The sequence below is a fragment of the Acomys russatus genome, chromosome 8 (assembly GCF_903995435.1).
Source record: "Acomys russatus chromosome 8, mAcoRus1.1, whole genome shotgun sequence".
In the NCBI taxonomy this organism is placed as follows: Eukaryota; Metazoa; Chordata; class Mammalia; order Rodentia; family Muridae; genus Acomys; species Acomys russatus.
Window position 1 is genome coordinate 58,670,544 of NC_067144.1, and position 22,802 is coordinate 58,693,345.

General features: G+C 35.9%; 1 protein-coding gene across 1 annotated transcript in view; it reads right to left on the reverse strand.

The window, feature by feature from the left end:
• Tmprss15 (transmembrane serine protease 15) overlaps nucleotides 1-22,802 on the reverse strand; it is a 118,947-nt gene that overhangs the window by 17,232 nt on the left and 78,913 nt on the right. The window contains exons 17-19 of the mRNA XM_051150372.1: nucleotides 13,285-13,395; nucleotides 11,810-11,942; nucleotides 916-1,011 (exon numbers count right to left, since the gene is read on the reverse strand). Of these exons, the coding sequence (XP_051006329.1) occupies nucleotides 916-1,011; nucleotides 11,810-11,942; nucleotides 13,285-13,395 (340 nt within the window). The remainder of the gene's footprint in view (nucleotides 1-915; nucleotides 1,012-11,809; nucleotides 11,943-13,284; nucleotides 13,396-22,802) is intronic.

Genomic DNA, 22,802 nt, shown 5'->3' on the forward strand with positions numbered 1-22,802 from the left:
AGTTTGGTTCATCCCCAGTGAGACTTGTAATATCAGTCAACACTGCTATGAGATACTAATCTGCAAAGTCCTTTCATTGATATTAAATATAGTCCTTACAAATTTGTTTTATTACTTGATCTTATGGGAGTGCTGACTTTCATGAAGAGTGGAAACAGACGATGCTATTTTTAACATCCAGTCTGTTAAACAAAACACATTGATAATAGGATGTTAATTCTTAGAGTGCAACTTTGATGTCTCCTTGCAGTCATTTCTCATTCACAGTTTGACTATTGTTAAATAACAAAAAATCAGAGGCCAATCTCACCAATTTCAGACAAAAATTACCATTAATGCCTAAATTGAGAAATTACATAATCTACCCATGGCATACTTTTGAGTTGAGAAAGGAAGATGCTTTTTAATGCCCCACAAAATGGCTATAAGAAAGAGCAAACATACTTAAACTAGTAAGAAAGATATAAAATAGGCCTAATTATATGATTTTAAATGACATTCATTTTATTTGCTGAGAAACATTATATTTGATTCTCATCTAACTGTTTGTCTTTTCATGGTTTTCTGAGGAGCATTGATGTTATTTATTCTAAGACTTACAATTTCTTTTCATGATATTTAGGGCTTTAGAATATAAGAATAAGAATAGTATTAGGTACATAATCTCATTGTCTGTACACCAGAACATTATTGATATATTCCATTAGACTGTTGTATAAGAATGCGGATCAGTCAATCCTATCAGAAAAGATCAGTTAGATACTACACACACACACACACACACACACACACACAAATTGAACAGCTTTAACATATATGTGGTTAGTATCTAGTTCCACTGACATATTACTGTGTTCACAATATTTTCTCTCTAGTCCTATGTACCAAATGAAGATAAAACATATTAGTACCCACCTAGGTATTAGTATCAAGCTGCCATTAGAGGCTTTGTTTACTTTCACAAATGGGCCACTTCCAGTAGAGAGTATTGGCACTGATGAATTTGCATTCCTAAGGCAGGAAAAATGACATAGAAACAGAGATAAAATTACCAACAAAATATATTAAAATTTAAATCATTCAATCATACAATTTAAAAAAAATTATGTGATAACTTGGAAGGAGTGGAGGGAGGAAAACTGTGACTGGAATGTATTCTATGAGAGAAGAATATATATAAAATTTAATACCAAGAACTACTATAGACCATTAGTAGAATTATTACTAATGACTTAAATGTGAATTTTGGGGACATACCTTTAGTACTTGAGGATGTGATTTCTGTTATTTTTTTTTCTGTGTTATTTTCAATGTATGTGAATAGTTCAATGGGTCAATACAGCTAAAATTTGAATAAGATAAAAATAAATGCAGTGCCTTTCTTTTTATTGAGTTTAGCTAATATATCAAGAATCAAATCATCTAAGGACTACATAGAAAAATAACATTTTCAGAAATTAGCTTTCAAATCAGCTTTCCTTGTGGTTTTGATATTTCATTAAATTTAAAGTCAAAATAGTCATAATTCAAAGGTAGAATACATGTGGTTGTTCTGAGAGCCTAGATCTGCAATCACCAACTGATGAGCCACCACATGGTGGCAAATGACACCTCCACGTAAAAAGGCATCAAATCCTCTGGGCTACAACCTGTAGTATCTTCAACATCTACTGCGGGGCTTAGGAAAAAGTTCTATTAATTATCTCTATTTGTACGTTAGCATTTAGCTAGAGACCTAACTTTCAATCCTCAACTTTGTTTCACGTTCTTTTATTAATTCAAGATCTTTGTTGGAAGAAGCCTGCTGTTTGAGGTTGGTGTCCTCCTGCTTGGGATAGACATTCTGAGCTCAGCTTAGGCGCAGGACTCTCTCTTCCCAGTAGGGCCTCTGCATCTCTGCTTGACTCTATCTGGAGAGTGTCTTTAGACATGGATCCCCCTAACCACATTTGATATATGGCCCTTGACATTTCTCCTTGCTAGCTCTCCTGCCTCTGTGCCTATAGGATAATTAGGTGCTGTGTTCATGCTCACATGATAGAAGCATGCTGCCAAATGTAAAATAAGCATCCTTAAAGTGTCTGATTCCAGCCAATCTGTCTTGGAAGCCCCACACTCACTTCCCAAATGCTATATAGTTTTTGTTCTCCCTGAGTAAAATTGAACTAGTTCCTGAAGTGGTTCTCAGAGAGTCTGATCCATTGTACTCATGATCTTCCAGGCCCTGTGTCTCTTACTCCAATCCTCTTGCCTCAGGAGTTGGTGGTCATCAAATCCCCAGGGGAGGAGAACCGTAATCTAAATACTGATATAAAACTCTGTCTTTAAATTTGAGAGTCAAGCACTAGGCAAGGTGGCCCAAGCTGTAATCACAGCACTCAGGGAGGCAGAGGCAGGCCAATCTCTGTGAGTTTGAGGCCAGCCTGGTCTACAGAGCAAGTCCAGGAGAGCCAAGGCTGCACAGAGAAACCTTGTCTCAAAAACAAACAAAACAAAACAAAACAAAACAAAACAAACAAAATAAATAAATAAATAAATAAATAAATAAATTTGAGAGTCAGTGGGATGAACACTGAAGATGAGAAAGACAGTTAAAAATTATACAATGCTCATGTGGCAAATCCCCAACAGTTTAATAATAATAATATTAATAATAATAATGTTTGCCTTTGGATTCTAAACATCCTGATTTTCCTGTTATATGTGGCTGTCAGGAAACAACATGGTCCCTATCTTCTGAAATGACATTTTGGGTCTGCTTCTTGCTTCTTCAGAATATTCAGTGTCTTCCCTGGATGACAGCAAACAATAACAGTGTGCTGGGGTGTACAGAGAATGTCTAAAATTATTATAATCAATGAAAAGAATAATATTCATAGGGTAACTTCCCTTCCTTCCAATGTCTTCAGCAGACTGAATGTTCACTTGATGTCTCCCAGCCACTGAAGCGGAAGCTGGATGGCTCTGGCTAATGTCCCAGGATTTGGGATATTTCACTTTCATTTGATAAGCAGATAAATTTAATGAAAGAACACAGAGCCATTAATTTTCCCTTAATAAAGTCCTAAATAGATTTACCAAAAACAAAGACAAGCCTTGCTATTGTTATTTTCAGAGATCGTACTATTTCCTTTTACCATCCCAGGCCAAGAATTATTTTATTTAAATAGATATTTTCAATGTACTTGTTGAAGCTTAGGACAAAAAGGCAGAAATGAGTATAGAACGGTAAGGGTGTGCTAGTCATAAAATTCTTTTCCATTATACAAATGATATGCGTGAACTCTCAGGCATTTGCAGGAGAGTGAGCAGATCAGGAGCTCTGAATTTTATCAGTGTGTGGCTTCTGGTAGAAGTCATCAGAGCAACTTAAAGTACCAGGCCTCCTGATTGTAAGGAGGCTTTAATTTGTTCATGTTGGCATCAGGCTTCAGACTGGAACTGATCAGTACACTTTGCTGTTGGGAGGGTAAAGTCCACGGTGAGAATTACTCTCTAACCTCCCTTTCAGACAGCTTTCTTCTCCTGTTTACTCAAGTTACAGCTGCTTATTCTGCCTAAGGTCTGTCACCTTTGAGCATTTTTTTCTCTAGGTAGTTTTCTAAATCTCTTATCTTCCAGGAGACATTCTCATAGTGCTTTGTTCAACAGAAGCAGCTGTCACTCCAGAAAATGTATTTAAAAATTATAAACTAACCAGAACCACTTTAGATCAATGGGAAGTCAGGGTGCAGGCCCAGCATGCTGTAGTAACAAACCTTTCAGACATTCTAACATCTGCTATATGTGGAAAGGGAACAAGGTCATAGTGAAATCCAAGCTCTGTTTATTATAGTTGTGCAAGGTCCTATCTTTTTTACTCCCAACTTTATTTCTAGCTACTTGAGTCTGCTTTAATTAATGCATAAAATGGAGAACACCAAGACCTGTTCATTAAAATCTATTGAAGGCATGTGAATATTAGGCAATTTAGTTTCCCCGTTCTTTGCCTGTTTCTTTGCCAATTCTTTAAGCTATGTCCTGAAGGGACCCATCAACATCTGTAGAAATTTAAATACAAGTAGAAATTATTAAATTATTATTTTTATAGATTTTAACCTACTTCATTTATATATAACTGCTATTGGTGATACATCTGAGACTATACTTAATGACTTTAATGCATGTATTCTAAATGAAAGGAAGGCTGGAGTACAGCCTTTGAGAGTAATGGATGTGTGCTCTTCCTTAAGGAATCTCAAAAATAATGTTCCATGATGTTGGTGCTGCCACAAGATGAAGTAGAGATATGTATTTACATAAAAATAACTTATATTATACCATTCTTTTCTATGTGATTCACATGAAAAGAAGACAAGGAAACACACTGCACTTAATTACGTAGTTATTTTTAGAGTTTTGCTATGTATTGCAGGCTGATAGCAATCTCATTGTACATCCCAAGTTAACCTTGAGCTTTCAATACTCCAGTTTGAGTCTGAGTGCAAGAAAAAGAGGAATGTAATATCATACCATCTGTAGTTTGCTAGAAAACAATGTATGTTTTCAACAAATATATAAAATACTCACATAAGCAAATTTTTTGTTTAATATTGACATCAGAAACCTAAATGTTTTCCACAGAGTTTTCCAGTTTTTCATTTCAGATACATATTTTTATATGTAAGTACTGGATATTAGATTTAGGAACTTAATTAGAGGTAGAGTATTTTGATTTAAAATCCTGACAACTTAAATTCATCCTTTCTTTCTGCACATATTTTTTTGTTTAACTCACAATAAACAGAATTTGAAGCAACACAAGTTTACGAGAAACCGTAAATTAACAAGGGACAAGATAATAAAAAATACATAAAAAATAAGATATTAGCAACCCTTTGTGATATCATTGTTTATTTCTGAAAAAAAGTTCTCATAACTGATACAAATTGAATCAAGAGGACCAGCATGGCATATTTCTTAGTTATTTCACAGAGAATCAATCTTTGATGATTATAACTAGTTAACCACACACACACACACACACACACACACACACACACACACACACACATATATATTCCCACTTCCACAACTAGTTGAAATGACTAGAGATTTAGCATCACAAAGATTGCCATATAACTTTACTTTGTTTACGTATCATTCTCTCCTAGCAAACTATTTCCAAACCATTATTATCATTTTTTAATGGTTTATATACCCATAAATGGCTCTCCTGACTTCAGGAAGTCTATTCTATGTGAGAAGAGAAGCATATACATACAAACATTATTACTTCTTAGGCCATAGATGGAATATAAAAATATACTTATAAGGAAATTCTAGGGGGAGAAAAAGGATATTCCCGGGCTGCTGAGATGGTATTGGGTTTTCAGCCGCTCTTCGCAGCCCTGCTTAGGTCGCCTCTCTTTTGTCTTGCTACTCAGACTGCCTTTGCTGAGATAAGGATTCTTCCCTGCAGCAAGAGCTTAGGTAGAGATGTTTTAAGCCTTTGGACACACTAAAGCTGAAGGAATAATAATGCATGCTGCAAGTACTGCAGCTGGGCACTGTAGCTCATTTCACACCCCAAAAGGTTTAAGCAATGAATAGAGCCAGGTGGGATTAAGTTGAAAAGGCCTTTGGAGAATGAAGGTCTTTCTTTTCTTCTGATTGGAGGGTAAGAAGGGATTGATTTGGCAGGAAAGAGCTCGGGACTTTTATTGACCCGGGAATGGCGGATGGAAGAGAGTCCGAGACAAAGTATCTTAGTCTGACAGGCTCTGCAGCAAGCAGTTATGTAACACCATGTCTGAACTGGACTTATTTCAGGTGCAAATCTCATCCGTTTACCACATTTACAGCAGCACACCTGCCACTCACCTAGGAAAACTTTTCAAGACGAGGTAAACTCAACAATTTTAGATTTTTGTAACCTCAGTTCTCTGACCCTTACATCAACCAAAAATGCAACTGAGTGATGATGCTCTCAGGAGCTTGTCAAGGAGGGAGGGTTCCCCATGGACTCTGTCTTGAGTGCTTTGTATAGCGTGGTTCTCCCTAATTTAGTTTTCTCAGGGGTTACTGGTTTTATTTTAATTAATTTTATTTATTTGCTCTGTGTGTGTCTAAGCCAGAGGACTGCTGTATACCCAGGCAATCATCTTCATGCTGTTTTAGTTCTCAAGTGATAACTTGTTGGCATGCCTTGTGTACAGCTTTTTAAAAAAGATTTATTTATTTATTATTATGTATACAGTGCTCTGCTTGCATGTACTCCTGCAAGCCAGAAGAGGGCGGCATATCACATTACAGATGGTTTTGAACCACCATGTGGTTGCTGGGAATCTGAACTCAGGACCTTTGGAAGAGCAGTTGGTGCTCTTAACCACTGAGCCATATCTCCAGCCCCGCGTACAAGCTTTTGACCAGCCCTACATGGTAATAAATGGTCAGAGATGAACGTTTGGAAGCTGTCAATGTTCTGCAGCTCATTTATTCCTTGGTTATTTTTAACTAATACATTCTTAATATCAAAGCAGGGGGAAATGGGTATAATTTGTATGTCAGGCAAATTACAAGCTTTTAGTAAAGTACACAATTTACTGAAATTATTTAAGTAGCCATTTTATTAGAGTAGAAATTTTTTTTACAAGAACTTTTTTAGAGCTTCTTCCACTCCACCTCCCCTAAGTAATATGGTCCTGTGGCTGGAGAATGGTCTTAGCAGCCAGAGATGCTTCGGAAGAAGTCCGAGAACTTGAGTTCCATCCATCCCAAGGAACGACATGGTAGAAAGTGTGAAGCAGCAACATTTCTCTATCTCTGTCTATCTTCTCTATCTCTGTCTATCTCCCTCTGTCTCTCTGTCTCTCTGGGTGTGTCTCTGTCACCCACCCCTAAATAAATAAATAAATAAATAAATGGACAAATGTAATAAAATGTTAATGTATGGTATAGAAGTTGTAAGTAAAAAGAAGCAAAAATAGAAATAGACAATATGTGTTTCTACAAAAAGTAAATAAAAAGGAGTCACTCAAGTTTAAAGGAAGTATTTAATTTTCTACTCCTACACATATTGCTCTGGTGGGTTCTCTCTCTCTCTCTGTCTCTCTGTCTGTCTCTGTCTGTCTGTCTGTCTGTCTCTCTCTCTCTCTCTCTCTCTCTCTCTCTCTCTCTCTCTTTCTCTGTTCATAGTTATAATGGGTTAAAGCTTTTCCTACATAGTTGAAAATTCTCAGGACACTGACAGAAATTGCATATGGGAATCAGAATAGGCAATCCTCCCTATGCTGTTTTAGTTCTCAAGTAATAACTTGTTGGCATCCCTTGCATACAGCTTTTGACCAATATATTAAGCCAGTATAAAATGCCAATTTTAATTTTATGCTTTCAATACCTCATGCCAAATTGTACAAATAAATTAAATATGTGATTGCATGAGATCTTTCATTTGATTTTTGAGATTAACTATAAGCACAACATTTGTCCCTTTCTTTTCCTCCAGTTTTTTATGGTCACTGCCTTTGAAAGACAAAATTCACCTTATACCTCAGTTTTTGTGAACACCTTGAAGTAGAAGGATGCTGGGACAAGTATATTTCTTGTCCAGGTTTGAGAGTGAGAGGGTAAAACTGTCTAATCTTTTTTGTTAATTTTGATGGTTTTAATGGTTTTGCCAGTCCAGGACTGTGTGCATGATTGTGCTGTAACTGTGGATCTCTTTCTTAGAAAACATATTGAAAACTCACTGTTAAATTTAGTAAAAGTCTCACTTCAATGTAAAAACAAACAAACAAACAAACAAACAAACAAAAACCAAAAACAAAAAAAAACCTTACTTTGACCAAAGATGTAAAAATGTTAATCAGAGTACTTTTTTATACATGCTATAAATGGAAAGGAATTAGCATGTTTAAAATAAAGGAGTCAAGGCTGATAAAATCTTCCTCATGTGATTTTCTCAAACCTGTGGGGAATTGCAGTTCATACCCAAAATGCATAAATAACCTGCTTAATAAATTGGATCCTAAATTATTTCCCAGTGTACCAAACACATCTTTTAAATTCACTGTATTGTTTTTTCAGTTAGTAAAACACTATGGGGACTAATAAGCATGACTAGGAACAATGATTAACATCTTTGTACATATTACCTGAATCATTTCAGAAGAAAGCAAGTACCTGACCTTTCTCAAAAACATTGTATCTAATGTAATAGATTGTATCACATACTTTATGTACTGGAGGACTCTATCTCTTTATCCCCATGTCTTGCAGCAAGAACTGTGATCTATAGGAAATGAGGTTGATGAAACAGACAGTGAAGTCTGGGTAGGGATGAGATAACATGAATAAATATGACTCAGTATTATTGAATTGATTTATATTCATTCAATCCAGGCCAGTCCCCTGAAAGCCACTGTTGATATGGTATAACTGAGTTCAAGTCTCCGGTAGCACACTTTATTTATATTGTACAGTAATTTTCTTTTCATGTCTTTATCTCCACCATATAAACATTTAAACCCAAATCATAACTTATACATTCATGGACCTGATACAGTTTTATCACTAATGATTCTATTTCTGAATCAGGAATAATCTAAATATACTTACAAGGTTTAATTGAACTAAAGACACATGCATTCATTCTAGTAAATCCTATTTTTCATTTGTATAGATCACTTCAACTCAGCTATTTAATGCAACTTAATTTAATTTTCAAAATTTTAATCTTTGAGATTATAATATAATTGCAACATTTAACTTTTCTTCTTCATTCATTCTAACATTTCTGAATACCTCTCCTTGCTCTCTTTTAAATTCAAGGCATCTTTGATCATTGTATATGTGTGTGTGTGTGTGTGTGTGTGTGTGTGTGTGTTCATGTGTATGTGTATGCGTATATATCAAAGTAAGATGTTGATAATTTTGACTTTCATAAGCAAATCAAGCACATAAATATTTTCTAAAGTAATTGACTTATGATTCACACTTCAGAACAAAAAGGTCCCCTGTATTCATAAACCTGGGGCATTGCTCAAAATACTGGTGAAAAGGGGCAGCTTATGGGCAGTGAAAACCCAGTCATCCTGGACATTCAGAATTCAGAGGCGATGGTTTGGAACAAGGTAAACTTACCAGTCTCCTCAGCTCCATTATTGCAAACTGAGTTTGTTAAAGAGAATCCTCAGCTCACTAAACTTTTAACAGTAGAAGTAAAGGCCTTTTAATGGCCTTCCCTCTCTGAAATTATTATTGAGATAAATCATTGTTAAAGCAACAATTCAGAATGACTATCACAATCCAGTATTTTATTTGAGTTAGAAAAATAAGCAAAATATCAACATCTGTATTTTGTTGACTCTTCCAATATAAAAAATGACTCTTTCAACATTACTCCTTCTACAACTCCAACTATTCTTTTTGTTAAATGCTCCCAAAACTGAAGTAATTCTGTTAGAATAAAATCTCTAACATATTATAAAAAAGAATGGAGCTTACATATATATGAACATCTAAAGTACATGGAAATTTAATTTATACTCATAAATCAAATTGATGGTCATCTTCATGGTGTGTGACAAAACTCCTTTCTTGCCTTTTACTTGATAGGAATAATCTTTTAGATGAGGCCCGTTACGAATGCACACAATGTGAGTAGACAAGGGAACCTAGAAACTTACATCACAACCATAGGAAGTTCTTATGTGCTTCTAACATTTCACATGAGACTGAACATTATTATCCATTAGAAATAATGTATGGGGCAGCTCGGCCCTATTGTGACGTTATTACACAATAACAATCTTGCAGTCAGCCAGCAGCCACACAGTTTTATGTGGTAAGGTTGAAACTTTGCTGCAGGCTACTGCACGTGAGGGTATCTTCAGGGGGAACATTTCTGTGTTCTAAATAGAAAATCTGTGGGATGCATGGACAATTTTTTTGTTGTTCTCACTATACAGCCATGGGCATCATGAAACTTGCTTTATAGACTACGGCAGCATGAAGCAGCAATTTTCTTGTCTCTGGTTTCCTAGCAGTGATAATGTATGCATGCGCCGTTACACCTGTCTGGAAAATCTTTTATGAGAACTGTAAGTCAGTTCGAGCAAAGTATATATTACTGAAAACACAAACAATTGTATTTGTTTTGATTAGTGAACAAGAGTTCAAATATCTGCCAAAAGTTAATACAGATATTTTTTCCTTCTTAACTTCATATGCTTATGTAGATTTTTTTCAAATCACTTAGGTTTAGTGACTACTAACATTTGAAAACACTTTCATTCCATTTTAATATGTCCACTTCTAGAAATCATGTGACCTAGCCACTCATCAGACATACTTTTTAGTTACTATCTCTGCACATATTAGCTTCCATAAAGTAGATGTCTGTAACCAAATCACAGGAAGAAACACAGGCATCTAGGTAGTTACCATGCATGTGACTTAGTTCTTTTATTTGTTGGTTTGGCTTGTTTATTTCTTTTTTGAGATAGGATTCATGTAGCTTAGGGTAGCCTTGACGTAGCCTTAAATTCTTCATCCTCTTACCTCAGCTTTCCATGTGTTGCTGCTGTTACAGCATGCACCCCCATGCCTGACTCTGTCTTTTAAATGTATAAGAAAATCATTTAGCAATTCGTGGAGGAAAATGATTACAGTTTATAGGCAGACAACCTTTTCATACTTTTATCTATCTAGACACATCTGTAATTATATGATTTAATTTAATTTAGTTCCTCTGTTGATATTTTTCTTGTAACAGCTTTTTTTGGACTATTTTTTAGATTCAGAACAATAATGGATAAAATTAAGGTGTGTTATAGTTTAGAACACAAAAATCTCCATGAACTCCATGTGTTAGAACTTAGGTCCTGAAATTCTGTTCAGAAAAAGCAAGAGTTATTATAACTGATAGTTGATGGAAGAGGAAGAGTCTCTTCTCTTTAAGGGTGTGGCTCCTCATAGGTCTAGTGTGCTGCAGTAGGTGGCCTCATAGCCAGTGATTAGTTATTACTAATTGGACTTGATGACCTTACAAAAACAAAAGAAGTTGGAACACAAAGTTGGGTGGGTATGTAAAAGTGTGTGGGTATGGGAGGAGATGGGAGGCAGTGACAAATATTAAAAAACAGTATATGAAATGATTAAAAATTAATATCCTTTACAAATCTATTAACACAGTTCTTATCTGAGGACGGGTTGATGGTTATTTTTCCTCTTCTCTTTTGTTAACAAGCATTTTCTAATGTAATCTATAAGTTTAAAATAAACATAATTCAATATATGTAAAATTGTTGATTTCTTAAAAGGGAACTCAGCATTAAGTGAGTGAAATGAGCCAGTGTGTAACAGATTCGGCCATTCACTTTTAATTTAACTGAGTTGCTATATCCAGTGCCCACACAGTGGAAGACGAGAACTGGCTGCAAAGGTTGCACTCAGATGCTTTTGTTGCATGTACTGAGATGATTGCATGATATTTGTTCTTTAGTCCATTTATGTGGTTTGTTATATTTATTTACTTGTGTCTGTTTAAATATGCCAACTTGGTCATACTAGATTATCCTTTTAACACGTGTTCATATTTGACTTACAAGTATATTATTGAGCAGTTTTGAATCTATGTTGGTTATAATAGCAAACAGAGTATGTTTCCTGTTAAACATATATAGAAGTTCTCTGCCTTACACATTTGTAGCCTGGCATGTACATACCCATACTCTCAAATACACACACACACACACACACACACACACACACACACACACACACACACACTAACAATAAAAGAAAAGAACAGAGCATAATAACTTACCCTAAACCCAGAAGATGACAAACTTCATTTGAAATTTGTGTGGTCCAGTTCTCAGCACATGCTACATGCCATATGCTATGGATTTTAAACTGTACCAATCCATTGTTGCTCATTGTGCCATTGAGAAAACTCACTAAAAATGCAGAGAATAGGATGATGATTACAAGAAACAAGGGCAATCTGATCTACAAACACCATGTTGTTATTGGTCTTACTTTATTCTCTCATTAGAGTTTGGTATTGACTTAACAGATTCAGATTTAAAAAAATATCCTTAGCTTTTATGTGATCTTTGTCAGATGCATAATTTCTTTGAATTTCAGTTTCTTCAGAAAAAAATCTAGTTAGTTTTTAATGTATGACTCTTTTACCACACTTATAGTGCAATGCATATAATATGTGTATTTTAAAATTTTTATTATTTAATTAATTTTTCAGATTACATCTCAATTGTTTCCCCCTCACTTGTATCCACCCAGTCCTCCCTCACTCCCACTTTCACTCCATTCTCCTTCCTTAGGTATATCACCAAGGGGGACCTCCTCCCCCACTATATGGTCATAGGCTATCTATCAAGTCTCATCTTGGTAACCTGCCTATCCTTTGTCTGAGTGCCACCAGGCCTTCTCACCATAGGGATGGTCAAATATGGGGCACCAGAGTTCATGTCAGAGTCAGTTTCCACTCTCCACATACCTGTGGAGAATGTCCTGTCCATTTGCTAGGTCTGAGTAGGGGTTCAATGTTTACTGCATGTACTGTCCTTGCTTGGTGAAATAGTTTGAGCAGAACCCCTGGGTCCAGATCCACCCCTCATGATGTTCTTCTTGTAGGTAGAAACCCTCTGGGTCCTTTTATTTTCCCATTCTCCCTTGCTTATCTCACCTAGGGTCCCAATAGGATGTCCTCACATCTATCCCAATCTCCTGGTGTATTTTTTTAAAGAAATTAAAGCAATGTACAATAAAACAAGACATTACTAATGTAGCCATTTAAACCTAAAATGAGGCTTGGCTTGAAGCCAGTGTAAGCTGAAGAAGTAGAAGATACATAAGAATGAAAAATACAAAGTACCAAATGCAGATAAGTCAGTTATCATATGCTTTCAGGTACTCTTCCAAAAGGCAATAAACAAAACAGAACAGCAAATGTAGATGTCGTGGTGTCTGGTTTATTTTCTTGTTTGTTGTTGTTGTTGTTTTGTTTTTGTCTTTGATGTGTTTTCTCACTGAATATTCCTTGTCCTAGACTTATACTTGTTACACATAACCAAGTTTAACAAGCAACATATACAAACTTAGAGGCCTATGTGTTAGTTTTACTACAAACCAAAATGGTCTCAAAGCTCAAATCAGAAGGGAGGCTCACAGTTGTCAACGCTTGCAATAAAACCCTAAGTATTCCTCCATCTATGTTTGGAGAATCCAAAAACAGAGCTAAAGAAACACAAGTATTTTCATGAAGATACAACATACCACAGTGTGTTTCATCTGATCCATCACTACAGTGTGGGTAGCTATCACAGAGATTCCCCATCGGAATGCAGTTTCCATCTTTACACTGAAATTCACCATCCTGGCAGGGCTCTGTTTATTTCATGGAGTAAAGAAATCACAAGTTAAAGGTTTCTTCATACTATTCCATTTATCTCCCTTTAAACATCAGACTTTTGCCTCATACATGGCATGAGAAGCTTCAAATTTACAAGTGGCAATGTTTCCCAGGGGACATTCTTTCAGTATCTCAAAACTTAAAAATGATAGCCACTGTTATTCTCTTGATGTTACATTAAATGATTCTTGGCTATTTGAATCTCAATGTGATCCCTGAGACAGTGAGCTGTAATAACCTGTCTTTGATCCCACTGGGATCCCTGAGATTGGACTGTAAATCCGTTTCTTGTGGTTGAGGCCTAACACAGCTTTAATCCAAGAACTTTCTGTTTATTGTGAACAGGTGATTAAGGTGTGGTTCAGCCAGCCTTACACATACCTTTAATCCAAGAGCTATCAGTACACAGCATTTAATAAAGTTAACCCTAGGTCAAGAGGTGGAGCAAGAATCCAGCTGACAGGGATTAGAGAGTAGGAGGGACTTTGAGTTGATGTGTATGAAGACAGCATGTAGAAGTAGAAGGGGTCTTTGGTGCGTTAGCTATGGGCTTTACTCTTCGGGTTTTAGGTCTTTGGCTCTTATTTCTCTAGCTCTTGAACTTCTCAGCTCCTTGGTCTTTAGCTTTTTGGATGTTGAGATAGTAAGACTTTGGCCCTGGCCTTTTTGGCCTTTTCTTCCTGGGATGTCAGCTAAGCTAGTGAGCCTTTTGGGCCTTCTCCATTTGTATGCGAGCTGAGTAGGAAGGTCAGCTGGATGCTTTCTATACTTCTCTGAGCTAGCAGGTTTTTCACCATAGAAGAAGAAGAAGAAGAAGAAGAAGAAGAAGAAGAAGAAGAAGAAGAAGAAGAAGAAGAAGAAGAAGAAGAAGAAGAAGAAAAAGAAGAAGAAGAAGAAGCCTCAAATTTGAAATACTACAAACTTTCTTAACTAGATTGCTTCAGAAACAGCACTAAAAATGTATGTGCTAATTTAAATGAATATAGATAAAACCGTTGTTATATTTTTTGCAAAAGTGTGTTGGAGAAAGTTCCAAGAGGCAGCTGAGACCTGTGAGATCTCAAATGGCTGGATGATACCTCCTTCAGAGAAATTTATTGTCCTGTCTTAGACAAATGCTTTATGCTATGTAGACCCTCAAAAAGTGCACAGTTGTTATGGAAACCCTTGACACCACATGATCTGAAGTACCCTAACAATCCCAAAGCAGAAGCAAAAGCCATTGATAAGAAGACAAAGCAGAAAGACCTCTACTTTGAAAACAACTAGCAAATACAATTCAAAATCATAATTTTATCATAGTATTAAACTTGGATTGATTTTTCTAAGTCACAAATTAAATTAAAATGATATGAGAAGCAGACAAACTACTCCCCATAAAAATTATGTTTTTAGCCAGGCCTGGTGGCACACCCCTTTAATACAAGCACTTGAGAGGCAGGGCAGGCAGATCTCTGTGAATCTGGACCCAACCTGGTCTACAGAGCAAGTCCGGAACAGCCAGTGCTGTTACACAGAGAAACCTTGTCTAAAAAACAATTACTCATCTGAAGTAGGTGGAGGGAGAGAACTGGATGGGAGAAGAGGTGTGGATCAGATGTGGGGAGAGGGGGTGTGGTGGAGTGGTGGGAAAGTAACAGGAGAGATCATTGAAATTGTTGGGTGGGCATATTTGGAACAGGAAAACTCCTGGGAGTTCATAGGGGTAACCCCAGCTGAGACTCCTAACAGCAGGGATGTGGAACCTGAAGTCACCACTTCCTGTAGCCAGGTGAGGCTTGTGGGGCACAAACCCACCTATCAAACCTTTAACCCATAATGTGTCCTCCCTACAAGAAGTGTAGGTTTAAAGATGAAGCTGAGATTGAGGGAATGGCAAACCAATGACTGGCCCACCTTAAGACTCACTCCATGGGAGACAGCCTACCCCTTACATGATTAATGATACTCTTCTACACTTGCAGACAGGAGACTAAAGTAACTGTCTTCTGAAAGACTTCATCCAGCAGCTGTTGAACACAGATACAGAGATCCATAGCCAAACAATAGGCTGAGCTTGGAGAGTTTTGTAGAAGAGTGGGAGGAAGGATGGAGGGGTCAGAGGAGTCATGGACACCAGAAGAAGACGTACAGAGTAAACTAACCTGGGCCCATGGTGGCTAACAGAGACTGAACCACTAACCAAAGCGCATCAACAGGCTGGACCTAGACCCCCTACACATATGTAACCGATGTGCATCGTGGTCATTATGTGGGTCCCCTAAAAATGGGAGTAGGCGCTGTCACTGACTCTGTTGCCTGCCTTTGGATCCATCTCCTCTAGCTGGGCTGTCTTTTCTTGCCTCAGTTGGAGAGGATGCTCTTAGTTCTGAGATTTCACCTTACATATATACAAATGGCTAAGATAAAAATCTCAAGCAACAGCTCACACTGGTGAGGATGAGCTCCGTTGTTGGTGGGACTGCAGACATAAACAACCACTTTGGAAATCAATTTGGCACTTTCTCAGGAAATTGGGAATAGTGATACTTCAAGAACCAGCTATCCCACTTTTGGGCATATACCGGAAAGATGCTCCACCATGCAAGAAAGACATTTGCTCAACTATGTTCATAGCATCATTTTTCATAATAGCCAGAACCTGGAAACAAGGTAGACCCTCAGCTGAAGAATGGATAAAGAAACTGTGGTACATTTACACAGCTGAATACTACTCAGCTATAAAAAACAAAGAAATATTGAAATTTGCAGGCAAATGGGTGGAACTAGAAAAGGTCATTCTGAGTGAGGTAACCCAGACCCAAAAAGACACGTATTGCACATACTCACTTATAAGTGGATATTTGCCCAAAATAGATGTCCTCTGAGAGACTCCACCCAGTAGGGAATCATGACAGATACAGGGACTGGAACCTGGACTCTAGGTGGAGTACAGAGAGGGTAGGGAAGAGTGGGGGGGATGGAAGATCCAGGAGGAAGGAGCAGGTGCTACACTGAGAAACCATCAAGGTCTGCATATCTGGTCACAGGGGGCCCTGCAACAAACTGATATACCAGTTAAGGACAGTGCATGCAGAGAATCAAGACCCCTGATCAGACGTAGCAGAAAGACAGCTGATTCTCCACCTGGGGATGAGGGGAATGGGGCACTTCTGCTGAACCTCGGACATGCGCTTTGGTGCCCACAATTTGTTCACTGCCCCTTGACAAGAAGGCCTTACGGGCACACAGAGGAAGGGGTTGCAGCCTTTCCTGATGAGACCTGATAGGCTGTGGCCAGAGAATGGGGTAGGAGGCCCCCTTATCAGAGGTCTAGGGGAGGGGACTAGGGCAGAAGAGGGTGGGACCAGGAAGAAAAGAGTGTGGGTGTTAACAATTGGGATGCAATGAGAATAAATTATAATCAATTTTAAAAAGGGAAAAATGATCTTAAAAGCTAAAAAAATTTATTTCTTTCTTCTTTCTGTTTGCGTGTGCTCTAACATTGAACTCTGAATCATCGCTCAATTAAGTTAATATTCCTGTTCTTCACTCTACTAACGCTTTAGCTTTACTCGTCAAATAACAAAATAAGAAAGGGAATATGTCTAATCATTTTCTCTTAGAAACAGAAAACAGTAATTGGAAATATTTGTCTATTTTAAGCCTTGAAACATTCTATATTTTAACTGAAATCTAATTTACCCTAATAAAGATATTTTTAGGAAATTATGTCTGCCTATTTCTGCAAATTTTTATATCAGGAGAAAAATAGATTATATATCTCAAAACATAATATTATTAGGGAGGTTCTAGTAAATGTAATTATCAATTTGCTTCACAAACCCATATTTTTAAACAGATTACCAGGATGACAAATGGCCTCAAGTGATTACATTTTTGTACAAGGCAACATGCATAGCTTAATGGAAAGATTTCTCTTTCTTCTGCATGCTATCATTACTTAACTCTCCTTTAGTATACAGGAAATCTTGAAAATAGATGCATATGCATAAATACACATATAAATGTATAGTTTAGTATATATTAACAGCCTTAATTTCAGAGCCTTAATAAAATATTTTAATATACTCTAAAATGTCACTTATTGCTAGTTACTGTTAAGTTATTTATTAATTTTCCATAGACACTGTAATCATTATGTTAAATGAATTTGTAATGACAGTAGTTAGGTATAGATCCACTTCTTGACAATTTGGCTTTTATTATTGTATTCAGGTATATTCAATTGTAAAAACACATTTTAGTTAAAATAAATATAAATATCTGAATAAAAATTTCAGTGAAAACATATGCTCTGTCCCTCTCTGAAAAAGTATAACTTTCTGTGTTTCTGTCATCAAAACTGCTAGGATTATGTCTGTAAGTGCGGAAAATGTAGTTAGTTTAGAAGGTAGAATAACTGGATGATAAATTACTGAATGGAGATAATTGGTGTATTGTTGCTGAAGTGAATAGGAATTATAAAATTTGAAAAGAGCTATTTAAAGCTATTTAAAAATTTCAATATATGCATAAACTTGGCTTTGACTCTTTGGAACATATATTTTCACATCATTAGAAAAGTCTTTGATATGACAATTTACTCTCTCTGGAGTCTGAAATCTCATTTCTGATAGTTTTATGTCCATGGTGAGAGAGGAAAAAAGTAATATTACTCAGAATTGAGTTTCCCCTTCTTCTATTTATGAAGTCTCTATAGCCCTGCTTCATTTAGTCACCATATGCTTGGTTTTTAAAAAGGAACTAAATTGGTTTCTAAGGCACACACCACACAAGCTGGGGAGGGCTATAGGGTCTTGAATGCAAGCAGCTGCCACTTGTGCAATGCTCTCTTGAATTTCACGTGAAGACTCTGGGCATCAGAAACAAGCAATGCGTGTGCCTTTGTAAGAAACTTACCAGGACAAATATCTACTGTGAATCCTTACGTTCAATGTGAGTGGAAATGGTTAAGAGAAAATAAATAAAATAAAATATGCCTCATAATTATATTTCAACAGAAAACGTTCACGTATTCTTAAACTATCTGAGAAGACAAGGAAAATTCATAAATACTGGAAACAATTTATCACATCATTTTTGCACATTTTTGAAATGATCGCAAACCAGAACTTCAATATAAGGAGGCATATGTACATAATCGCACTATTCGTTACTGGCTTGGTTATCTTTTATTGTCAAATTCTGTTTCTGTAACTGTTTTTCAGGCTTTTGCTATTAAAAAAAAAAAAAAAGCTTGATAAAATAAGACTACATTGAGCACAACTGGGTCACTGAGCTCCTCTCCACAGAGACTTTCTGCTAGCTCCAGTAGAAACGGCAGCTCACAAGTGAGTAAATTTATCATGCTTTGGTGTTCTGCAAGAGATTCCTCTATCTTCACTCAAAAAAATTGTTCTTTTAAAAACGAGATGCTCATGACAGAAACTTGGGTACAGGGCAAACCAAATGTAAAGAATCCCTTCACATTAAACTGTATATCTTTCGTATTGACTGCATTAAAAAATATGATTTTGGTAACTTCTCAAATAGAAATTCTTTTGTTGTGTTTTTAAAGCACTTGATAGACTATTTTCAAGGGTAAGAATCATATAGAAGCATTAACTAATAATTTTTTGAAAGGATGTGTTTGTTCTTAACATTCATAGTCTATAGTGTTTCAGTTTCTTTCAGCTCTTGTCATTTGTGATTTTGAAGTAGGAATGTAAAGGCCTTTTGCTTTTATGAACATTGTTTCAAGGTACTTTTTCTATATATGAAAGGATGCTTTACAATTATTTCAATTGCTTAGATTTCTCTAATACTGGTTGGTGTATAGATTTAAAAAAAAAACTAAATTTCTTCAGTTGGATTTATTGTTTATTTTGTTTTTAAAAAAGCATGTAATTATTTTAAAAGTTTCTACTCCTGACAGAACTCTTGAAAACATGTTGAGGTGTCTGTCCCTCTGGCAAGGTAAGTACCTTTGTGTGTGGGCTATTTTTTTTTTTATTCCAGTATATGATACTCTGCACCTAGGAACATGTCACTACCGTACGTGAAATACACATGGTACACTGTCCACCTGAGCATGGAGACAGTTATTTAAGTCTCCTAGGAAGCATGCAATCTTAGCATCTGTGCATTTTTTTTTTTGTGGCGCAGTAGTTCTTTTAAACCTAAAATATCATCATTATTTGTAAGTATTCATCATTGAAATGGATTGAATAATCAATGTCCCTGATGATACAGATTCTGTTTGTAAATGTTATTCTTGAGACTCAAAATGTTAATTAGAAAAGCTTATAGTGTTGACACTTGATAACTAATTTTTAATTTACAAAACACTGTAGTTGTCAGCCATTTTCGTTTCATCACTGCTAGAAAGTGTGTTATTTTTTCCCCATATGCTTTTCGTTCTGGATTTTGATGTGATTTATTCTGTTGTTTTGATATTTTATTTGGTGTCTTCTCCTGCACGCCATTTACTGACTCTTACTTTTTGCTTTGCATTTAGTAGTTTGCATTCTTCAGTACACATTCCTGCTAAAACTTTAGTGCTTAATATTTTAGAATAATATTTTAGAATCAAATTGAAGATAGTCGTACAATTTACCTGAAAATCACATGGATTGTGTGTGTATTTATGTGTGCGTGCATGCGTATGTGAGTGTGTGTGTGTGTGTGTGTGTGTGTAATAAGTTCTCTCATTGCACTAGGGCTCAGCTAAATAGGTTGGACTGGCTGCACAGGAAGCTGTAGGGAGCCACCTGATTTTGCTTCCTGGTACCAGAGTTACAAGTGTGCTCCACCATGCAGTTTTTCACATGGGTACTTGGGATTCAACTCACGTCTACATGATTGCAAAGCAAGCACTTTACAGACTAAAATAACTCCCAAGGTCCCTTTTAAGGCACCAGCAAAGGCTCTAGTCAAATTGGAAAGAAAAATCCAGGTTTGGTAGAATTTTACTGAAAACTGTTCTGGACAAAGATGAATACACAGTTTTCCAAAGTTGTGATGTCATTTACAAAACAGGTAACAAGCAAGCTCAAATCTACTAAGAACTGACAATTTTATAATTAAAATTAGAATCTTAATTCTAGGTAAAAATGTAATAATGAAATATTTTTATGTTTCTGCTACTCAGTGTTCTATAGGACACAATTAAATTTCTCTGAAACATTAAGCACATATTTAGTTTTTTTATCTAGCAATACACAGCCTAAGAATATTTTACTTTAATGACACTAAACAGTAGTAAAAAGCATATTCTTACCTGCATTCATCATACAAACACAAAAACATTTTATTAAAAATTAACATGAGCCAAATCAAATGTTGAATCAAATTATAATAAGTAATAATGAATTTTCCCCAAGTGGAAAAAACTGAAGGAGTAAACAATCTGTTGGCAGATACACATAGTTACCATGTTTTAACCAGTAATAAAATAATTAGCATGGAGCAGGGCTAGTGATTAAATTTAAAAGGTCATGTTCTAAATTATGTTGATTAATATTTCCAAAGCATGATTCAATTTTCTTTAGTTAAATTTTGATTATAAATATTTATATTTATACATAGGTGTTGCGCATGTATGTATATTTGCATTGACACTAATGAATGCTTATTTTTATTTTCAGGTTATTTTAAACATTTCATTATCCACTATTTAATAAAATTGTCATTTTCTTCTTTTACATGAACGCTAGTCTAATTTTCTGCATAAGTTTTATTTTAAGATCAATTCTGATTTCTTAGAAAACGTAGTCTTTTTCCCAATCCCACATCTCTACTCCCTTGTCTTCATCAGAAAAATAAAATCTCATGTCGTCCAGGTTGTTCAGGATGACCTTTTAAATTCTGATCCTTGTGTCTTCTCTTGGGCTCTTTTCCTTCTGTTGGCTTGTTTTGTCCTATTCTGGTATGTAGTTTTTATTTTATCTTATTAGAGTTTATTTTATTTAATTATTATTTATTAAAAGCCCAGATGTGTGGGAGCATTTTTATTTTTAAATGAAACAGTTTCATTTGGCTCACAGAATGAGAGTCAGTCCTAACTATGAAGTGTTCTCTTTCTCTTTTTTTATCTCTCATTCTCAAGTGTTGAAATATATGATTGCTTGCTAATATTTCTTGTTTGGAAAGTTCTGGAAATTTTAGGGGATGAAACTTAGTTGAAGGAAGTAGTGAATTGGCGCATCCCACCCCTGTTCTCTCCTCTCCACCATAAGTTAGTTAGCCTCCACAATGTGCTTCTATACCACCATGTTCTGCCTTCTGATGTCCCTAGAATCAAAGCTCCAAGAACCATGGTCTGATGGTCTGAAGTCTCTGAAACCTTGAAAGAAAACAAATCTTTCCTCTTATAAACTGACTCTCTCAGGTATCTGATCACAGTGATGAATAGCTCTCGTGTTGACAAATAGCTTCACTCTGTGGAGGGGAAGTCATTCCTTAGATGTATTTAATCTAGATATTTTAAAGCATTTCTTCAAAACTATGTGTATATTCATATTAGAACGAGTGTATGAATAATGTTTATGTAAGCCAGTAAACAGCACTCCTCCACATCCTTTTTATCAGATCCTGCATTCAGGTTATTTCCCTATCTTTCCTGTATGATGAACTACAAACTCTAAATTGAAATAAACCATTTACTCTAAAAAATCAGTAAAGGAAGAAAAAAAGAACTTCTAATCCTTCTATTTCATCCTGGTTTACAAACATGTGCCATACCATGAAGCCTTACCTTTAATTATATAGATAGGTATATGTACAATATATTATATATATAAGAGATATATCTATATTTTACAAAAACATACATAAATAAAAATTATATAAAATAACACACAAACATATATATTGTTTATCTTACTAATTGCTTATTTTGTTTGATTCATATCACTACTTGTTAGCGAAAAGTAGCTGCTTCTAAGGTAGAAGTGGAGATTAGCAGATTGGGTTGGCAGTCTACCCTTCCTAAGTAACTTTCATAATCAATACTGTAGCTTATATTCAGGGCTAGCAAATGATCATTAAGCTAAAAGTAGGCCACTTCCTGGGGCAGGGTCAAAGTTTAGGGCCAGTTGTGAACAGTAGAGAAATAGATATAGACATAGTTTGGCCACACAGCAGGATTTAGTCTTAGTAATCCAGAAGAAAGCAATCAGCAAAGGTTCTTTTTCTATAGGCATTTATATTAATGAGTGAAACATTTGAGTCAGGAAAGATGCACTGAATTGCGGGTCAACACAAGGAAAGGCAGAGCCTCCATAGAACAGCAAGTAACAATTCAAAGATATTAAAGCATCCACACATGAGAGTAAATACATAGTTTGCATATCTCTATCTAGACCTCTCTTTGCCTCTGTCTTTGTTTCTGTCTCTCTGC